The sequence below is a fragment of the Lycorma delicatula genome, chromosome 1, assembly GCF_047948215.1.
Source record: "Lycorma delicatula isolate Av1 chromosome 1, ASM4794821v1, whole genome shotgun sequence".
Classification (NCBI taxonomy): Eukaryota; Metazoa; Arthropoda; class Insecta; order Hemiptera; family Fulgoridae; genus Lycorma; species Lycorma delicatula.
The window spans coordinates 227175355-227199475 of record NC_134455.1 but is presented as its reverse complement, the minus strand read 5'-3'; the positions used below and the strand labels follow the sequence as shown (position 1 = coordinate 227199475).

General features: G+C 31.1%; 1 protein-coding gene across 1 annotated transcript in view; it reads left to right on the top strand.

The window, feature by feature from the left end:
* The window catches only part of Octalpha2R (alpha2-adrenergic-like octopamine receptor), a 610987-nt gene that overhangs the window by 559463 nt on the left and 27403 nt on the right, over positions 1 to 24121 (top strand). The window contains exons 2-3 of the mRNA XM_075354825.1: positions 102 to 244; positions 12481 to 12730. Coding sequence (XP_075210940.1) covers positions 102 to 244; positions 12481 to 12730 — 393 coding nt within the window. The remainder of the gene's footprint in view (positions 1 to 101; positions 245 to 12480; positions 12731 to 24121) is intronic.

The following is a 24121-nucleotide window of genomic DNA, read 5'->3' as shown; positions in this document are numbered from 1 at the left end:
TAATTATATTGTCGTTTAGCATTTTTATTAAGTAATTTCCTTACATATGTTTTTTTATTGACATTTATTTTACACGATACTTTTTTCTTTTTGTTTTACAGTTGAGCAAAGACGTAGGATACGTAGTTTATTCAGCCCTTGGGTCATTCTACATCCCTAGCTGCATCATGGTATTCGTTTACATTAGGATTTATTACGCTGCCAAAGCAAGAGCTCGAAGAGGAATAAGAAAAGCACAAGCAAGGTAACTGATTTTGAAATAATGTTTTACTTGATTTCACTGTTGAACTCTTACTAAATAATCCTCTTTTATTTTTGTTTTGTTAATTATAACAGTATTATTTTTATTATTTTTAATTTATTCCCGTTCTTTCTTTATTAAACTTAAACAGATTTCTAAAAGTATTCAGATTCTATTCTATTATCTTTCTTTCGGTAGAATTTGATAACTTTGTAACTCTGCTTCGTTGATAATGTTTTAATTTTTTTGCATTACAATAAATTTTTTATATTATAGTATTGTAATTTACAATAATAATAATTATTAACTTAGGAATGTTTCAGGTTTTATTTATCATAATTTTTCATATGATTCTGTAAAATGCTGCAGTAAATTAAAATGAAATTTATCAGATTTTCTTAATACTATTATTTCACCGTATTAATAAAAGTAAAACATTTTGCTAAAGAAAAATTAACCAATTCTGATCAAAACCAAAACAACCAATACCCTTGGTTGTTTGGACAGATCAGTACTCTCAATTGTTAGAATAGGTTGGCAATTTACCAAACGAAACAATAACTAATCTGTGAGAACGGTATCCAAATGCAGTATTGAAGAACAAACACTTGAAATACAGAAATAAGTAAAAAATCCCGAATCGTAGATTTAAAATTATGAAAATCTCTGAAACATATTTCTACAAATAACAAATTTGGTTTTATATCGACATTTTTCAAATTATACACAATTAAAAAAAGAGATGTTTATATCTCTTGTTGATGTTTACATTTATTTATTGGAATCAGGTTGCTTGAAATAAAAATCAAACTAATTCCGAAAGCGTTTTTTATTAGTAATAAACAGAAAAAATTTATATTTTAGGTTACCAGGTAAAAATTAATTTTATTCTGAAGTTTACACCATCACTGTTAAATATGTTATTAATTATCACATGCTAAATAATAATAATAATTATTATAGAAAATTATCATTCATATAATTTATCTGTTTTATTTAACATTTAACCTTATTGAGGTAAGTCATGAAAAGTATTACTAAGAATAAAGGAAATTTTGCTTCCCATGTTAAAGTAACTTGCTTCCAATGCTCGTAATGTTTGTTGAATAAAATTATGAATGTGTTATGAAATAAACAGTTCACACAATAAATTTTACTTGCCTGTGCAGATAGAGGATATATGCAGTAAATTTACCATTCACCCTCAGAGTCGCCCAGCAATGATAAATACTCGGTTACTCCACTAACTACGGTTGAGCATTGCATACAGCTGAATAGTAAAACATTAATTCAAAACGCGGGCGCGTTTGTGTGTGTGTGTGTGTGGGTGGGTGTTTGTGTGTATGTATGTGTGTGTGTGCGCGCTTCATATATTGTAGTCAACTAGAAAGCTGTACAAAAGATAAATATTTATTGTATAACCCTTTCGCTGTAACTCATATTTTCAGTTTAATTTATATAAGTTTTTTTATTGCAGTTCATTCTAAATTTCAAGTTTTTATATCGTATTGAGACTGTTACTGATTATATTAATCATTCCCTTCAAATCCTTTGGTTTTAGTTTTATTTTCTATGAAAATTTCAAGACTGTTGTCTGTACTTATTCATTTGTTTTTATGATATTGTAAGTTTGAGAATTTTGACTTTATAATTACAGTTTGTTTATGAGGATATACTAAGATAAATGTTTTTTCAACTACAACTTATAATAAATAATGTATTTTCAAGAATTACAAATATAAAGTACCTTGAAAAACAAAATTATAAAAATTGGTTTAGATTATTTCAATTGCCGTTGAGAATTTATTCTAAAGATCCATAAGATTAAAAGGAAAATTAAAAACACCGAATTCCGCGTTAATCGAACAACTTTTGATTGAGTATATACGCATTTATTAAATTTTGTAGTTATGTATCTTAAATTTACCAATTAATTCGTTTATTGGACAATATCCTTCTTCTTTTTCAAGGTAATAAAATTTAAAAAACTTTATTGTAGATGAACTAGTTGTGTTACAGTGGGCCATACTTGTGAGCTGTTCACCAAGCTTTGTGAAACCATTTATTATGTTTTCAAAAAAATGTCTAGAGTGAGTACTTTATTGGTACTAAGGAGAACGTTATATTAGCGGACATATATAATAATAGTTTTCATTTTAATATATATTTATAATTTAATTTATAATACCATTTCTTTAGAAATTATATCTTACCACATTATCATATTATGTAATTATTATTTACATTTAACTACTTATTCTCCTCAATTCTTTACAGAAGAAGAGTGTTTTCGTTTTCTTATCCTGTCTTGTTTTCATGTTAGTTTCTTTTAATTTAAAAAGTTAATAAAAGTACCGTAAATAAATAATTATCAAAATTAAATATTTTATATATCATTAATTATGTAATTATTTAAAAATAATTTTTAAATGGCCCAAAGTTAATCGAGTTTTCTCTTATATATATTTAGAAGCGTTGTTACCTAACAAAATTCTTGGAAATTTCGGAGTTTTCAAATGTTTAGCTTAATGAAATTGACTGTTTTAGTTGTTGCTTTTTATAATGATTGAAAGTCGGGTTTCACTTCTATAAAATCCAATTTATGTAAATTAAACAAATGGAAGGTATTTAAAAACGAGTTACAATTCTGTTTAATGTTGTTAGCCCTTGATCATCCTTTTCCCGAGTAGCAACAGAATTACTCTTATGTTATTAAGAAATAATATTTCCAACGGGCTTGAAGTTGTTATCTTTTGTTAACTGTATAACAAGGTTTCACACTGAAATAATCACTTTGTCGGAATCCTCTTTAAATGTGATGATTGACTTCCTCGTTGTAATCCTTGTCGTAATTATTGTGTTATTATAGATAAATAAATTCTTCTGTATCGAACGTCGTAAATGTTTTGTGAATATACCGTATAAGTGGATAGTTTTTATACCTATCTAATACCTGTAAAAGATATATATCTAAAATTAATAACATTACTACCATTTAACGTTTTATTCCAATCGGGTTAACCAAAACTTCAACACAAATTTGCATTAGCGTGAGATAATTTGCGTCTAACGCCTTGGTGATGTTGCAACCATCACTTTAATAATGTAATGCTGGTTGCAGACTATGTATTGTCTTTCTTTTATAATATTCAGTACCGGAAAATTTTTGTTTTTTAGTATCCACCTTTTCGAAATTAAAATAAATATTCACAATCCAAAACTAATTCGTAAATCTGTCACATCTGACGTTATGAAACGACCAGGTATCTAACAAATATATTCATGTTTTAATCTAAAACTTTGTAAAACATTTTTTGAATCTTTAAAGAATACCAAAACAATTTTATGATATTAGAAAGAAAATTGTATTAAAAATTTTACAAAATGAAATTTGAAAATATTAATAACTTAATTAAATATTCATTTAATCTTTATGCCCTTGAAAAAAAAAAACTAGAGACTTAACATTTATGATTGTAATTCTTTGTACTTCTTTTAATTCTGTTATTACTTAGACAAGCAATAGATGGCACTTGCTTTCAGGGTTTTCTCTTTGCTATTCATTGAATGTTTTACGTTGTAAAATAATTACATTTTTTTCTCTAAAACACAATTTTTCAGGATTTTTAAACATCAATCCTTCATTTTTACGTTTTACATTTAATGATTACTTTTTTACGTTGTAAAACATAGAATGATAGTAAGACGTTTACGATGCTCCTTTTTGGAATAAAATAAATAGTACTTAAAATATTTACTACTGTAATACTTATTCTAAATTTAATTTTAACTTCCGAAAAATTAATATCCATTGTTCATAAATAATTTTTACGCATAAATAGCAAATAAGTAAGCGAAAATTACATTTCGAATGAAATGGCTTCTTTAACTGCCGTGTTGCCCTCAATTAACCACATTTATCTCACGTTGCATATTTTTAATGCATTTTGGTAAATTTTAATTAGTACCCATTCTTCTTAAATAGTCATTCACAACAACCGTATTTACTTCCTTGTACGAAGTAAAGGAAGTATTGTGATCGCGAAAAATTTTGATTTTCAGATTCTAACGGAAGTATCTACTTTGACCATCCCTGAATCCATTTTTACTGACTTCAGCGTGACGTCTGTACGTGCGTACGAATGTATATCGAAAACGATTAGCCGTAGGAAGTTGACATTTTAGATTTAGGACTGTTGTAACATCTAGTTGTGCACCTCCACTGTTGATTGCAATCGACTTGACCAAAAATTTCCAAACACGCCCAAAATCCCAACAATTTGGATTTTGGACTTTTTTTTAACTGCAGTAATAGCCCTCATTGAGAGGTTTATAACAATATATCATGTGGTACTTATTTTCATTGGTTCTAGAGTTACAGCCAAATAAAATTTTAGTTTATGAAATATTTTGATCTTACTAGGGGAAGGCATATCGGTTCAAATTCGACTTCATTTCCTTTTTTTTCAAATTAAATATATTGATTTGTTAATAATTATTAACCTGTGATTGTAAAAATTTACAATAAATAATAATTCAATAATAACAGCAAAAAAAAGCAAAACTCAGAAGTTATTAATGAAATAAAATTTTATGTACTTTTAAAAATGTGTATATGCAGTTTAATAAGCGTACAAGGAGGTCATGTGGTGTCCACCAGCTTTTTTTTCTTGATGCTCTCCTTATTTTCAATTTAGTCCTCATTCTAATTCTGATTTCATACCTTGTCCCTAATATAAAAAAACAAACTAGGCAATAGAATTCATAAAAAGCTCAGTAATATGAATGAAACCGCAAGGTTAAAGAAAAAGTAACATAAGAAAAAACCATATCTAAAACAAAAACAATCACAAACATAAATAATTAGATTATGCACAACTCAAGAATAGAAGCCCCGCACCGAGTGTCATTATTAGATTCCTAGGTTAAATACATTACTGGCTTTAACCACGTAACATCGTCTTTGTCCAAGAAGTTAACAGTTAGATAGTTCACGCTCTCATTAAGCTTGGTCTTGTACTTGGTTGCTAATCGATAAACTTTTTCCCGAACACATGGTAGCCCTAATTACTCATGGATTTCGGTGTTCCGAACGTACCATGGCGCCGGCGTTAGGCATCTCGCACATATATTCTGGAAGCGTTGAATAGTAGCTACAGTTATGGTACTTGCCATTCCCCAAAGTTGGATTCCGTATCTCCAAATCGATTTTAGGATCACTTTCTACAACAGTAGCTAATTACTCGTAGATAGGGACAACTGCGATTTCCTACATATCAGCAAGTACAGCTCCATAAGTTTTATATCTACCTGCTTCCTTTTTCTTAAGATAAGCCTTTCACTTTACACTTCGATCTAGATGAATACCTAAATACCGTTCACTCTCAGCTCCCAGGATGTAATGCCCACTTAAATGGATAACTGGGCAGTCACCGCTTCTCATCGCAAATGTCATATAAGTTGACTTCGCTTGCTTCATATGTGATTTCCATTTCCTCAATCACCCGGTTATAAGGTCCATTCCCGATCGTACACTAATTTAGGTTAGAGTTGGATCATCATACACAGTCATTATTGCAGTTTCATCAGACCGGTTTCCAGACATTATCGAACACTTGCTGGACATCTAGAAAGGTAGCAGAAAGAATTTTTTCCTCTAAGCATTTGCTGACAACAGGAATGATCCCGTATATCTGCTCAATGGTGGAGTAACCACCGCAGAAATCGTACTGGTGGTAGGAATAACTTCTCCCTCCTTTAAAACTAGTCATAATGTCAGAAGGAATAATACCCTTTCGAATACCTTGAACACAATGGGTAATAGGCTTGTTGGCCTGTAAGACAACACCTCATGCGAAGACTTGCTTGGCTTAGGGTCTATTTTAGACACCTTCCACTTTGACGGGTAGTACATCTGGACGTAAGGATACCATTAATTATTTGAATAAAACAAACATCAATAAAAAAAATGTTAAATTACTCATCATTCTCAAATTCAGCAATAATATTATCTTCTTATCAATCTCAAAACAACGATTCATATTATTCTTCTCAATATAGTCAATAATTAATAATAATAAATACATTGAACAAAGATAATATTAACTAAATAACCAAACAAATTTTCCAACAAACTTAACTAAACTATCATTTTTCATTTCAGCATTATCAATAAGAGGAATACACACAACATGATTCTTAGTAACATGAATAATCATTAAACTTTACAATAATAATCCCAATAATAATAATAATTTTGTCTTCAATCTTATCAACATTTCTATACATAATTTGCTATCCATAACCAAATCAACAGAATTAAAGTTAAAAACAAAGTAAAAAATAGAGGATTTTACCAGTTATTTCTAATTCAATAGGGGTACCAATAATAATATTTAAAAAATAAACTAATAAAATACATATCTATGAGAGCACCGACTGGAACTTCTGTCAGATCTGGATTGAACACAAGATAAGAGTGCATGTTTGGTTGAAAAGTAATGCTGATATAGATAATACGACGCATTACTTGATCGCAATTCGCAGGTGGCAATTTGGCAGTCAACACCAGACATAGAGGATATATACGTAGAATACAGGAAAGCACGGCCTTCCTGAGGGAAGAATCTTATTTTTCTCAAGAGGAGACTTACAAAGAAGTAGCAAAATTACAGAAGGCCTGAGGATTGAACAGGACTGCTCGTAGATTAAAACGACTGCTGAGTTCTATTCAAAATGAGACGTTTAGAAACTTCCTTGAGAGTCATTTTGCAAAAGGATAATTGCTCACTACTGAAAGCCACCAAGGACTTCAATAGATTTTCCAACCAATTTTCTCACCTCTGAAAACGTTGTATGGGTCTTGAGCTAAAAGCGACGGTGAAAAAGCTGACGTATACGTAAAGCATCTTGAAAAGGTCTATCAACATTTTGACATATGAGGGGCTGGTGAGGAAGAAATAATCAAATTCATGAATAGCCAAATTCCTATAAGTCTTCCGGTGAAAACCTTTTCGTCAGCAAAAGTTCTGCAGTAATCAGGAAAGGAGGGAATTCAAAGAAAGCTCCTAGATACAACTTCATAAATAGTAAAATGTTTTTCATGTTTCTATTTTAGGCTACCCAGTATATATGAAAAATTACTTCTTCAAAGGCTATGGCTAATTTTGGAGGAAAGGCGTTTTATTTCTGAACATCAGTTCGGCTTCAGACGTGGTCACTCAACATCAAACAAAGACAGAGAACTGTCAACGTAATCACGAAGCGTCTAGAAGAGAGAATGTACTTATGCGATGTCTTTTGGAGACGGGAGTCTCCAAAAGACGTCGCAGTAGCATCATTTTCGAATGATACTGCAATCGTGGCTGTGGATGCTGACCCGATCGTAGCTTCTGGTAAACTAAAAATTGTGGTTAAATGTAGCTCATTTATAGTGTGAGTAGGACCGGTGAATGATCAGATGTTGAGTCATAGCTAATTTCCACAGAAGTGTATACAGACGATAAACTAGAATTCACATAAAATTTGAACACCTTACTCACGTCCAATGGCCAATATATCGGCTATAATCCGAAGATCACATATAGCTGCATGATCATAATGCAATTTCTTAAAGCTTGACCCCGAACTGTCGTGATCCCCAGTGAACATGATTATTAACATTCCAATCCCCACTCGTAATGAAACGCGAGCACAGAGTTATAAAAACTCAGAGTATAATTCACTCGAGGTCATATGTCTAGGAGAAGAATAGACCGCCAATATTCTGAGAGACGCGAGTCAGTCTAGGATTTCAATTGAGGTCGCTTGGATATTATTACTGCTGAAATTCGGCAATTGGTGTTATCTAATCGTATTCCTTATAAGCAGCGCAGTGTCCTCATGTTCTCTTCCGTCTGAATGGCCAGTCTTATGTAGTAATCCGGAAGAAGAAGATAGTTTCGACCAGTGAAGTGAGTTTCGCAGACTAGGACAATAATTAATTTATTGAATCATTTTCTATTAAACAAAGTAAATTTCATTGATATTTATAAATAATACTGAAAGATTTTTTTCTTTTAATGCAAACATATATTTATACTCATGTAGTGTTAAGTACTGATTGTATAAAATTATTCGTCAAATCTAAAACGTTCTAAAAAAATATATTTATTTCATTATTTACTGATTGATATATCTATATTATTTCTAATTAAGGTTATTCTTTGTATTAAATACTAGCAATTCTGTGGATTAATACGTTCGTTAAAACTTTTATACCAGATTCTACACCGATCACAATATTAATATTGTAAAATTATGAAAAGAAATACAGTAACAAAATTAGCCAGTAAACATAATGGCAAATGTATAAAGTCTATTGTATGAGAAAAGAAAGTAAATTATTCGACAATGGTTTTGTTGTATTTGGGTTGTAAGTAAAAGTCTTACCGATTTCGAAAATGTCAATTTTTTGCAATTTTTACTGACAACTTTACTTTTATTGATAAATTGAACTAACTTTATGGTTTCGCTGAGACCGTAACACCGAACAAAAGTAATAGTTTCAATGAAGTTAGTTAAAAGAAGTATAGATAGCTTAATCACAACCCACCGGGTTGGTCTAGAGGTTAATGCGTCTTCCCAAATCAGCTGATTTGGAATTCGAGAGTTACAGCGTTCAAGTCCTAGTAAAGCCAGATATTTTTACAAGGATTTGAATACTAGATCGTGGATACCGGTGTTCTTTGGTGGTGTTTCAATTTAACCACACATCTCAGGAATGGTCGAACTGAGAATGTGCAAGACTTACACTTCATTTACACTCATACATATCATCCTCATTCATCCTCTGAAGAATTATCTAAACGGTAGTTACCGGAGGCTAAACAGGAAAAAGAAAGATAGCTTAATCACAAAAAAGGGAATCTCTGTCTTTTATTAAATTAATGATTTTTAACCATCATTATCACCGATTGACATAAAATATATAGTTTTTTTTTTTTTTTCATTAGATTTTTTTCTCTTTAGAAGACATGTGTAAACATTTGACCGAGAATATAATATGGAAAATCAATTAATATCATTGGAATGTATTATATTAATTATATCTTCGTATGAAGCCACATCCTGTTTGGCCATTGTAGAAATTGGTCTTGTTATATTTTGATTAGGATTTGTAATTCTAGATTTTTATGTTTCATGAATATGTTCTGTACATATGAGATTTTTTGATCCATTCTTTTTTACTTGTAAAAGCTCTTCTTGTAAAATATATACTTTTAAATATAAAATTTAATTCAGTTTGTAATTAAAAGTTTACCATTTTGAAATTTATAGGTTTTTTAAAGCGTTTCATTCAGAATTATAACAACGGTATTCGTTTCAATAAAGACTCATATTTCTGTCGTGATTGTTAGTAATACTATTACTGGACATTGACGCTATTTCAAAAAAGAGACTTTCCAATAAATTTCACGGTTGGGGGGGGGGAGGGGAACAATCGTAATATTTCATTTTAATCAATTTACCTCTATAAGGTGGTAAAATTGATTAAACTGAAATATTCAAATGTTAATACAATATAAAAGTTTCTGTTGAATACGAATACTTTTAAAATACATGTAATTTTTTATTGCCTTCAATTTTAAATGGATTAAACTTCATTAATTGTGATCATTTTTTAGTCGTTTCTTCCCATTAAAATAGTTTAGGAACTATTTAAAAACGTAATTTACCCTGTTTTGAGATATTAATGTATGAAATATTTTTGATTATTGCAGAATAATTACAAGTCATTATTTTAAAGATTCAATATTTGTTTAATATTTTAAATGTAATTCCAGGAGTTGCTTTATTGTTTTCAGTTCTGTAAATTTCTGATCGAGTTAAACCTTAATTTTTTTTGAAAGATGAACAAAAGTAAACTTTTTAATTTACATTTAATAAATGGCTTATTCTAAAAAGTATAATTTTTATGGATTTTCAGTGCTAAATTTTATTTACCTAATTATTTCACAAAATGCATTGGGTCTTTTCCCAATTATGCATTAACGCAACATATTTCATATTCTCGGTTAAAGCTGTTCCCTAACCCACTCTGGTAGTGATTATATATTTGGGAGAAATATAAAAAATCTAAGCCTTCAACATAGTTAAAATCAACTTACAATTTTAAATAGCCGAGGAAATCTTTGATTACACAATTTGACAGTGCTTAAAACTCCACTTATGAAAGTTTGCCTAGTTAGTAATTTCCGCCGTATGTAGAAAAGTAGAATGAAAATAATAAAGACTATGAGAAACTGGCAGTTATATTCCAGGACATCAGACAAAGCAAATTAAAACTAAATTTTAAAACAAAATTTTGTTAGGAAAAAAGAATGCAAGAATTTCGTTACTGTTTATATTCCTTGAATTTAGATAATACGTAGTTCGCTTTTGAAACAGAACAAAAAAGATTAAGTGTTATTCAGTTTCTCTAATACGTCTCATGTGATAAATAATAACTCCTGTGATTAAATAAAATAAAAATATTTCCTTGGAATTAGTCTATTATATTCATAACTACCACTATTTGGATTCGACGGATTGACTGATTTCCTAAGAGTGTGTTGTAATAATGAAATTTTAACTGCACTTATTTTTGCTAATTATTCAAATCTAATTTGAAAGATAACTATTAAAGGAATTAAGAATAATATGTATACTTTCAAGAATATCGTCGTCCGTTTTATATTAAACAATCATTTGTCACACTGCAGCAACACTATTCAGATTATGCGTGTTACCAAAGATTACAATTCGACAAACTACTAAAACGAAACAAATAATATGTAACATCATCATTTCATACGGGATTCAAACAAGATCCCATACATCTATTAAAGATTAACTTCTATTTCCACAGTTTAATACATTTTTTATTCAAAATAAATAATACACAATAATTACAAACTTTTAATCTCTTAATGAGACCTATTTTGATTTTGGGAGTCAAGTCAAATATAAAGCTGTAGGTAGCCTTCAGTTTTACGTTAATTCAGTTTTAATTCCAAATCAATAATACCTCTTATAGATACGTCCAACACAACTTGTAAAAAGAAAACAAATAACGACAACTTATGAGTAGGTTGTCAATCAGGTAAAATTATTTGCGAAGTGTTAGAGAAGTAAACGAACGGCTGTTATAGCAGCCGTTTGTCTCACTCCACACTCCTTGGCAACCTCATAAGATGAAGTTGAAAATGGATTAGAGATTTGATTGTAAATAATAAAACTCCGAACGAAGCTACTAGCTATTTCATTAAAAATGCAAACATCTCGTGGCACTGTCGCTAGGTAATGTTTTTATGCACATTTAAATAAAATTTGTATTTTTAGACAACGTAACAAGTTTAATAACTATATCGTTTAAATCTATTTAAGTACATAATAATTAGAAGAAATAAACTTATTTTCTTTACCTAATTAAATAAAAGTATTTTTATTTTTATTTTTAACAGTTTTACAATTGAATATTTATGTTTTTTGTTTGTTTATTCTTCCTTTTTTTTCAAAAAGAAAACATTCTTCTCTTGAATCTTAAATGTCAACAACAATTTCCTAAGAACACTTATGTAACAATAATAATTCATTTGTTCTTGAGAACTAATGAATTGTTATTTGAATAATAGTACTGACTAAGAAATAACCAGCAGATGTCTAATTTAATTTTATATTTCATGATGCCTTTTATTTAATGAAGTATTTGGAATGCCAGTTATTAACAGGGAAACTATTATTTCAATAATAATCAATATAAAATTTATTTTTGAATGGTTTCTATTTAAACATGGCAGTCACGCTAGAGAGTAATAAAAACGTGTATTCTGTTAATAAACGTATTAAAACACAGAGATAATTACAATAGTGACAAAGGTAGCTGGTCGACTGAACTAATAAAAATTTTAAATAAATTAGAGAAATTGTTTTAAAAAAAACTAAACCTAAAATCTATATCTTAACTTCTTTTTAATGAGGTAAGATATTTGAGCTCACCTTATATGAAATTCTTTATTGATAGTCGGACAATAAAATAATCTGCAGAAATCTCTCATATTCAAACCATCTTTTTATAAGCTTCCTTCTGCTCCATTCATAATACTTGTTCATAAAATAAATAATAAACTATTGTAGAAGTAATTGTTAATAATTTTTTTTTGTTTTAATTTTAAAGTTTCGTATTGTTGAAATAATGGAATTTTCATTTTTTTTTTCAGAACGAGACCTGAAGAAAAGCCGAATCCTGTGCCGCAGACAATAGCAAGTCCAGTTGACAGGAACTCAAATTCTCCGGTTCCGCTATCTATTGAAAACAAGCCTCCGCCTATACCTATTGTCACGTGTGACTTTGCATCAGATATTTCAACGAGCGACAATGCAGAGGGACCACAAGATCCTGGTGGAGGAGGTGGTGGTGGGCTAGGAGTTAGTAGTGCTGGTAGCGAGGTCCAAAAAGACACACTAAAAGTAAGTTAATGTGATCGATAAAAAAAATTTGAGTTATTTTTTTCTTATAAAACCTACCTAATCGATAAATTAACGGTACTATCTATTAAAGAATATAATTAATTTTCCTATATGTTTGTTACATCAGTGATTTACAGTAATAAGTCAGTAAAATTGTTTGTATTTTTGTATCTTATTGATATACATTCTGCAGCAAAAAGGGATAACAAATATTTAGAATAAAAATTTTCTCAAATATTTATTAATAAACTGATTCCTCACAGAAATCAATAAAAACTAATTTTTATAACGTTATAAATAATCTAAATTAATTGATCCCATTTCATTATATTTAAATACCATAGCTCTTTAATAATCTAAACTGTATTATTAAATATATATATATATATATATATATATATTATGTTTTAGTTTTCATACTAAATATTAAAAAATAAGTGACTATATAATTATAGACAAATAAGATGGCATAAAGTTAAAATTATAAATACTCTTTAAACCGGTAATTTCAAAATAAATACAATTATGCGTGCCTTCCTGTGGATATATGATTATTTTATGAAACATCTATTTTACAATATTTGATGTAAATATATATATATATATATATATATATATGTGTGTGTGTGTGTGTGTGTGTGTGTGTGTGTGTGTGTGTGTGCTTGTTTATTTATTTACTTACTTTAAATAGATTATCGGAAATTAGAAATTAATTTATAATTTACATACATTACTTAATTTCATTTAAAAAATCTCCATATATTTTAACATGTAATTAGTCTATATTCATATACACAACCTAGATATTTTTTCCCAACATCACCGGACCGAATAACACAATGACGCATAACACAGTCCAGAAGAGTGTCCTTTCACTCTAACGAGCTTCCCCGCCTACGTAAGCCTAGTAAGCCCGGCATGATAGGTCAGCTCGCCGGTCGGATCTTAATTTATTTCCGGCCTCTAACTCCCGGAGTAGGGTTACCTGGCCCGATTACGTCGTTCCTATTCCCCCATTCTAGGAGCCGGAACTCGATCTTTATACCATCCTGCACACCCGAATGGGTATTTCCACTGAGAATACGGTCTTTTCTTTCCCCACAAGAGAACAAGAGAATCCCTGTGCCTCAACACTGCCATCCATCTGTGCATAAACAAACGTATGGCAGCTCAGCAGAGAGCTGTCCTACATCCTCTCGTTTCCCCATCAGCTTTACCCTTCTGCTGACGGATACGTATAACGTAACCGGATATTTCCCGAAATTGCGCCTAACCCCCAACATATGATCCACGACATTCTCTACTGAAATGGTCCAGTAATCAATTCACGTTGCTGACTTTCTCTATTCCACGCCCGGCAGTCGAACACGACGTGCTTTGGGGTATCAAGCTCTCCGCAAGACAGTCAAAGAGGTGTCCAGCCCTCTTTCACGTATGCAAGTAAATCTGGAACACGCCGTGACCAGTCAAAAACTGGGTCAACCAGTAGGAGATTTCACAAAATTTTCGATTGACCCAAGGTTTCAATTGCCGAATTAGCGCATGAGTCCACCGCCCTGTAGAAGACCGATCCCAGCGGGACTGTCATTCGTAATAGATTCGGTCCACCATTTCAGTTTTAGCTGCCCGACGAAAAGGTCCAATCCGCATGGCAGCAAGTTGTTGAAACAGAGGGACCCCGGCAATGAGCAACACCGCCTCAGTCGAGACAGAAGAGTATGCCGACAAAATGCGGAGAGCGATCCTCCGCTGAACTCCCTCAAGTATACGACGGTTCCGATCCCTCCTCAATGCTTGTGATAAACCTTAATTCCATATAGTAACACTGAATTTACAACATTACCATACAGCACTCGTTGTACTGTGGGCAGTTACCATCGTAACAACCTTCTTTGACGTCTCTTTACCATGTACCGTGAAGGACCGGCGGTGGCCTAAATATACTCGCAATTATTTTGACGCCTCCACTTGGAAAATGAGACTGTCTCCAATTTCAATTCGTAGCGGAGGCAGAACGCCTCCCGGTAGGACAGATAAAAGATGTCATATCAGCGGAAATTTTCAGTCTTTGCCCTCCAACCAATTTTGTACAAGGAGAACTGTCACGTTGGCAGTAGCAACAACCTCATCAGCGTATTTCACGGAGATCACCAGCGCAAGGTCATCTGCAAAGGTGTTCGGTACCACCCCCCTGCTGGGTAGTAGAGACGAAACACACCGTCAAGTACCATATTTTACAGGGTCGGGCTAATCACCAATCCCTGTGGAACTCCACACTTGATCGGAAACCGAAGTCGAGATTGACGTGTCATAAACGAGCCATCTGTCTTCTAGACAACGCTGCACAAGCCGTTTCGTACCTTCACCAATCTGGGGCAGATCTGCCTTTGAGGAAGCCATACTGATATTCCGATAGGCTATCAAGAAGCTCGATGTCCTGCTTCAGCCGAGCATTGACCATCTTTTCTAGTAGTTTGCAGATAGAATTCGTGACGCTTATCGGGCAGTAGACGTTTGATCTTCCAGACTTCGATAACAATACCAACCGGATTGCTTCCTTGACTGAGGGATGCTATCAGAGAATATGAAAGTGTTCATAACCTCAAGCATTTCTATGGGATCTTCTCTACAAGGATCCGAATGACCTCCATGGGGATGCCATCCAGCCCCACACTGGTATACAGTTTTAGCCGTTCCCCGGCTTGTAGTAGTTTGTCCATAATGAAGAAGGACGAGTCGTCAATGACATTCTTGAGGACTCACAGTGTCCTCAAAGCCATGTATATGAATCAGATTCCGCTGGCTCTCTTTGGATCTTAGATCCACCTTCAAATCCGATGTACTACTACGTATGACCGTCTTCAGCTGCACCTTTCTCAGCATCGCATCTCTTACCCGTATACGCAGTTTACCCCCGCTGCCCCGTTTTAGGGAAAATATATCACCAAAATATTGATCTTCCATGGATTGTTTGACTTAATTTACTAGGTTGCCATACGAATAGCCGACGGATAGATCTACAACTGTACCACTTTCCCTCTCTGCTGGCGTGGAACAACGTATTAGAGTATTAGAGGAACGACCACATCACCCTTCCCAGTAGCAACTTGATGCTCCACCACTATAACAGTAAGTCCATCCCGCGTAACCAGGTATAAGATCAGCTGTCGACACATTTCGCAAACTTATCCGGTGGGAGAATTAAGACCGGCTCAACTAATTCACGTCCAATGCCCCTCGGCGCACTCAAACTCGGTACAAGAGACACTTTCTCTTCAGACTTGACATTGTAGAATACGGTGAGATATGAAGATGGCGCAGAATTCTCTCGGCATAAAAAGGGGAAACAGTCTTTTTTATGTCTCCGACAGACACACCAGGGTGCAGCTCACGTTTCCCGGCGGACGAAAGATAAATAATCGACACGTATGTATCATGGCAATTGATTTCTCTGACACCCGAGTCATCTGGGCCGTAACACCATGCGGCCAAGACCTACTCACCATCTCTAGCAATTCTTTGTCAAACAGGGACCGGGATAAGATGTTTTTTAACTGATGTTCCATCGGTGGAAGGGGTTGAGTAGCTTTGTACCTACACAGGTTACAAAGAGGGAGCACTTCCCCTCCCCGAAGAAGCCTCCAACTGGGACATCTAGGCCATACGGGACAGCCTCCTCTCCATCATTAACATCTGCTCCAAGGCATACTTGATCTCTCGTTTGGTGTTTGGGCACTCCTGTACGGGAGCAAATATCTTCTCTGCTGCACCAAATAGTTCACGAAAAGCCACCACAGCACCAGAATCCGCCAGTATTTGAGCCTGCTCTTCACACAATGCTGGAAAATTTATGTATTCTGTCCCAGCCAAGGAAAAACCAGATCCCCTGTCTGATCCATCCGCAGCAGCCTCTTCCACTCGAAGTTTCCTTTTTAGGCCAGACAACGGTGGAGATCACGATTTCAGACTTTTGTCGCGTGCTTTAGGCTCCTCCATAGAGTCCTCCTCTATATTTTTTACTCAAGGGCCCAAAACCGAGTCAGACAATTCGCCATCTGTCGAACAAACAGATCCCGTAGGATCTGTAGGCTGTATTGTCACAAGACAATACAGCCTCCTCAACATGAGATTGGTCCTCTACCACCTCGCCTCGCTTCGGTCGCCGTCTTCCAACAAGTCTTTAGTCTTCATGGTTGAAGAAACAGACACAGACTTGCCCCCTCCGGACGAACCGGGTGGTGATCACTCCGTAATCACCACTCTTCGCCTAGTACTTCGTAAGGTATCGCGAGAAGCCTGTCACGTAACTTTATACATTTTTAACACAGACCCAGGATTCACCGGTAACTTCTTCGAATTACTACTGGAACCCGACATCGTCAATTAATTATAACGTAAATATAATTCAAAGAAATAACGTAAAACTCGAATAAAAACCCCGTCAAAACGTAAACAAATGTATGTATACGTGGTTTCCAAAACAAACAATCCTTAGAAACGCTAGGTTAGTATTAAAAAAACGGAAAAAGTAAATTAAACTAACAAAAACGAAACGCAAAAACACTTTAAACAACAACAAATAAAATTATTACAAAAAACAACAAACCGCGGCCGTGGTACAGAAGCTTCAGAAAACACGTCCGCACCCTACCGAATCCCAAATAACCTAGATTTTGATCATGGAACATAACAGAATTTCACTTTTCGTAATTGTTATCTTTATTTTTATATTTTCATTAAATTACATTATAAATTGCACACAAAGTTTATATGTATTTTACAGAACTCCTAAATGGTATTCATTTAGTCTCATTTATTGGAATTTAACCTACAGTTTTATTAATAGGGTCATCAGAATTAGGTAGTGTGAAATTTAAAATATATTTTCCAAAGCGGATAATGTATTTTTCCATTTACGTGTTTATAATTGCCACCCGTTTAAAGACCACCAATAAAGTTATTGTTTCATATATGATCTGAAAATTTTATTTTTGATATTATTTGAAAATTTACCTAAAATAATAAATAATATTTTTAACAGATTATGTGAATATTTGTGTGAACATAGCATTATTTCTAATGGTTGCTAACAAAGTATTATTACACACATAATTATTTCTATGTACTCCATAGAATAGAATCTCTTGCATTGTTTTGATGCTTAGCCAATTTTCAATGTGCTGTCAGAGGCACTTACTGATAAAGACAACGTACATAATAGACAACGGTAAAATATTTTAACTACGTAATAATACAAATTGCTGAGTAAGATTTTGATAACCTAAAAATATACTAGTGAATTGCATTTTTAATTACTGGATTTATTTCAGTTTAAATTACAAAATGAAATACCAAAACGATGGAAATTCTAAAACAAAAATAAAATAATAAATACAAAAACACTTAATCCTGTAAAAAACTTTCAATAATAATCATTTCACAAAAAAATATATATATACTTTATTTACTTTAATCTGCATTGTAAGGAAAAAATTGTTATGGTTAACACATGTATTTAATGCATTTTTACTACAGAAAAAGATACATTAATTTGTTACTTTGCTACACTATTCTTCTGTTATGGCTGTGACAAACTAAAAATTCTGATCCATAAGAGGGACCAGCCAGAGTAGTTTTTTCTGAATGTAATTATGTACAATGCACAGGCAATCCGTATGATAAATAGACATTTCTGACGTTTTTAACTTACAGTAACTGATTAAAAGATCATTTTTATCTATCTTCCCTGTAACAACATAAATACTCCTATGCGTAGACCATAATCCACGTTACATAAATATTTTAATATTAACAAGAACAGTATTCAAATATTGAATAAATAATAATTTATCATATTAAAAGAAGGCACTCTCAAAAATTAATTAAATGTACCTATCGGTTTAACTAAAAACCTTGTTTTCATTTGATATTTTAATTTAAAATATTAATTTTGAAAGTGTAATCTATAAGTAAAAGTTGTTATGTAATCGATATATTTTATATTTAAAGAAACAAACATTACTAGCATCATAGTCATTGAAGTTAATGACGGTATAGTTCTTATTCATAACTTTAAGAAAATATATTTTCCACATTTCGGCATAATTAATATAGAGAGAGCTCTTTTATTACCTGGAGACTTTTAATAAATCGATAGAAAAAACAACGTAGACTGCAAAACAAAATAACCTTGACTATAAAAATTTATTTTGTGTTTTTCTTAGCTTTAAACATTTCATCGCATTTTTTAACTCTTAATTTTCTTCTTTAATGGAATTGATGTTCCTTTTTTTACATTGTAATAAACGAGTTATAAATTAATATTTGCTAAGTAAAAATGATTAAATTTGTTAATAACGAAACCTAATATTTACAATTAGACCACATTTTCTTCATCGGTTAGGTAGCAAAATCATTATTTTGTAATCATTTATGTAGGTCCTACTCATGAAACGTTTTAAAGGTTTCTTCGTACAAAAGTGTTAAAAAGGTTTTTCGGTTGTCAACTATAGAACTTTGAAGTTCTAAAGTTTGAACTTTGAAGTTTTATTTTCTTGAAAATATATTAATCAGAAATTTACTTACAGTTTTACCTGTATTACGTTCTTTCATCACAGCTCAATGATGAAAGCGTTAGATTGAGGTCATGATACGACACGTATCATGATTATTATATTAATTCGAGTGATCCAGATCAAGCTCTACTAGTTAAAATAAATAAAAATTCATATAAACGTGGATATGGAAAGGCTTTGTTTAAAAGAAAGGAAAGAAAAAGGGTATTTTTAAAGGAAAGCCGTATTGAAATACATAGAATTTAAGTAAAGGGTGAAATCTGATGATTTCATACAGTTTATTCCTAAAAAATAATTGTGTAAAGTAGTGCACAAATTTTTTTTAATTTTCCAGAAAATTATTGTAAAACACAAAAAATTGATGTTGCAACACAATTATTTTAGATTTGATGAATAATAGCTTCGTTAAATAGCCGGTAAGTAAATAAATTTTGTAGCAAACTTTGTTTAGAATGAAATTAATTTAGCTCTAGCAAAGTTATGCCTGATAAAATATTTGAATATCGTCAACAGAAATGATGAAGTGATAAGGAAAGTTCACTTTTATTATAAAGAAACCAAACCGAAATGTGTCAGAAAAATACTTTTTTATAATTTTACGCCAAAACAAGAATCACTTCAAGTTTTCAAAATATCTAAAAACAAAAACAGTTATTAAAAATAAATAAATAAATAAATATAAAGATGTTTAAAATTATATCACAAAATTAGTTCAAAGTCGTCCATTTTTACATAACATTCCACTCGATTAAAAATTCCTTGGGTGACTCTTCTTACTGTATCAGGATTGTTTTGTGTAATTTCAACTAGGTTGAAAATTTTTTCACAGATTCTTCTTAACTAGCTAATTCTTTCTGTATACTAAAGATTCCATATGATCTGATAAATCGTTAAGTCCATTGTCGTTAGGTCAGGTAACCAGACCAGTTAATTGGGTCGATCCAATTCCTAAATTTTATTGTCAAATAAATTCTAACCTCTTGACAAAAATGAGGATAACCTCTACTATCATGCTGAAAAATCATTTCTTGTCTCCTTAGTAGTGGTATAAATATTGTGGAAAAATTGAATTTGTCGGCAATTTAATGAAGATATATATTATGTCAACCCTATAAAACTGTGTTTTATAACACCGATTCTTTGTGTATTACAATAACTTTCTAAATAATTACTAGGTACACTTCTGGGAAATGTTTTATTTAATTTTTCAGCTAAAACTCATATGAAACAATCAAATTTAACTTTAATTTAAATTCCAAGAATTTCAATACGGCTAAATCTTATCCTTGGAGCAGAAATCAAGCCAAAATTTTTCTCAACCTATAATCCGATAAGCAACTGTATAAAACTTGTATATATACAAAAATATTATTCAATATTGGACGGTATTATTTTGGTAGTTGATTTTGAACGTAAATATAAACAAAAGTCCTTATAAACATATACATGAAAACACTTTCGATTTACCGCTAGCAAAAAATTTTATCCTGATTTCTTTTCAAATGTAAAATGAAACATGCAGAAAAGTTTATATGAATATAAAATGAATATTAGAATATTAAATATAAAGCCAAAATTTGATGATTTTATATTTAGGTTGAAAATTTGAACAAAATTTCAATAAAAGTTTCAGAACTATATTTCTTATACTATTAGAAATAATAATTGCCATGTCAAAAGATTGAAGTTGAAAAAAAGTTTTTTTTTAATTTTGCCGTACATTAAACTATAAATTTCAAATAAATATATTCTCTAAAAAATGTTGTAGATAATTTTATTGTAGAAAAATTAATGTAAATAAGCTTATTAGAAAACAAATGTAAGTTTCACAATTTTCACTTTAAAACAAGAACAGGTCTCAAAAAAAACAAGCAGAATTGTGGCTGCAAAACTTTACAATTTTAATAAACTGTAACAGAAATCTAATAACAATATGGTAAGAAATATACCGTTTCGATAGATATGTAAAAGGAGAGATATTACTTATATTATTGATCTTAACTAGTTCAAATATTATCATGCAGTTTTGTATCACCAGTGTGTGTGTGTGTGTGTGTGTGTGTGTGTGTGTGTGTGTGTGTGTGTGTGTGTGTGTGTGTGTGTGTGTGTGTGTGTGTGTGTGTGTGTCTTTAAAAAAGTCACTTATTATTTAAAGTTTCCGAAAACCTTTCAAGTTGCACATTTTTATAACTTCGGAGTTTGCTTTTTGATGTGATCTGTTTTCCCCGCTTCAAGTTTTATATTTATTTGTTCAGCTACATAGTTCGTCACTAAGTATAAGTGACTAACAACAAGTATGTGTCACTGTACTGTGTGTTTGTATGGTCAAGACTTGATTGAATAATACTTTTTATAACAGCTTATTTTAGCATTGTTGAATATTACTTCTACATTTGTGATAAGTTGGATATACACACTAAGTAGACTTTAAAAATAATAAAAACAAAATGACACCAAACCAAAGCCATAATCCCAACAAGTGTAAAGTGTAATAACATTGATATATTTTTGAAAAAATAGTTGATGTTCTGATAAGTAACCGCTGTTACTCTTTTCCATTAGAAAAGAGATCTTTTCGAGAATTCGTTTTCGAACAAACTGAGTGGGTCAGTGTCTTAATCTGAAAAATTAGTGTCTGTTTTATTATTTTAGTAATATATTTCCCTCTTGGAGTCAATAATAATTATGTCTTATAAGATTATAACTATATATATATATATATATATATATATATATATATATATATATATATATGTATTATAAAAGCATAATCAACATTGTACTATTTATTAATTGAGAATACGTAAGAGCAATTCTTTTGAGAATGTTGATGTATCGTATAATCTATCTTCTCTCAACGTTAAACTATGTAAGCTAGAGAATTTTAGAAAGATACCGAGCTATTTATTTAAAACATGATGCAGTGTCTGTAAAGTAATACTGATTAAGGAAATGTAGATACTAATTGAAACGTAACGCTAAACTAAGTTGTAAACTTGCACAAAATTTAATTATTGTAAGTTGGTCGGTCAGTAGGTTTGCATGCATATTAAAGTTATTATAATGATAAAGTATAATTATGTACAAAATTTTCGAATACACTATGGAGGTGAAGACACCTATTTTTAGTGTAATACTACTTCATGTAGAAAATTGACAAAATTCCTTCGTGTAAATTATAATAATAAGTTAACAGATGTAATAAATTATAAATTGCACAGAACAGACTTTTTTTTATACTGAAAGGGTTTATACAGACTATAATACATAAAAAGATTGCATGAATACTTCAACATAGCCGAAAATACAAAAAAAAAAAATTATGAATAATTACAAGATAGATATGATAGCTACTGAATGTATAAAACGTTTGTACGAGTAGTTTTTGGTAATATCATGTTAAAACTCTAAGCGATTAATTCATAACTCTTTAAATTATAATAGAGGTCTTTACGTATCGTTTAATACGCCAAATAAGCTTCGTAAAAAGTTTCAACGCTTTGAGGCTAGTTGAGAAAGTTGAGATTGATGGGCAAATGATAAAGTAATCGAGATGTTACAAAACAAAAAAAAACGCAACTACGTCAGCTATCGTTATAAAAATACTTTACTTCAATATTTAATTTAACATAAAAATATAACTGGAGGTTCTATAATAATATACTTATTATTACGGACATCATCATTATGATTCGTTAAACAGGTACAATGGCTGGGTTTTCTGTACAAAAAATTTAAGCTAACAGTCAAACCTTCTCGTTCACGTAAGTACAGTTATTTATTGCGACATTGAAAAAATCATTCATCAATATTAGTAGGTGATCATGAATTTGTTTTGTCTGATTGACCAGGAAACTAAATCTTAAATATTAATTAAAATTTAGGAAAAGTCTAATATTTAAAAATGTAATGTCTTTTAATTTACAAACATCTGAGGATGTAAGTGGAAAATTGTTGGTAATAAATTAACTAAATAATGAAAGAAATTATTATCAATAATATACCATATGTTTCAGTAATGTATTACATTATCTTATTAATATTCATTTCCATCGTAAAACAGGGTTACAAGCAAATATGAGATAAATTTGCTTTTATCATAATCTGCTTTTAAGTTAGAAATGACTCTGACTTGAGAAAAAGAAGTTACGAACAGAAAAACGCTCTTCGTCTATTTCAAAGAAGGAATTGTACTCACATTGATCACGTCACTGTTAAGCTCTGAGAAATAAAACAACTATATTTATTATTTTTTGAAATTATCCTATCCTAAAAGAAACGGTAGAATTTAATTAATTAAATTAAATTGTTGTTATGTTTAAAATATAATTTAAAATCAATAAATTATTGGAAAAGCTATTTGAAATAAATCTTTGAGAAAGTTATGTATCCGAAAAGAAAGAATATTCCAATCCTCAAAAGCAAACCTAAGTAACGTTAATTCCGTAAATATTAGTAATTATTTATTAAACGAAATATACTTTAACAGAATGAAGGCGGGTAGAAAATAAAATGACTAGTTTGGGTTATATTTTTCACTAACAAACATTCTGTTTTTTATTTTCATATAATATATATTTGATAATGTAAAATGGTAATTGAGAATATTTAAAAATGATAAATTTGAGTGAAATTTATCATTTATAATTTTTAAAATCATAAAAAAGATTCTATTTATAATTTGAGATATACAGCAAGAGAAAAAGTTAAAGAAAGGGATAATCCAACCAAATTAGTATCTAGTGAGACATGGATACACTCTATTGTAGTAGCTATTCAAGTTGTGCATAGAAGAAGAGATATAGGATTTAATGGA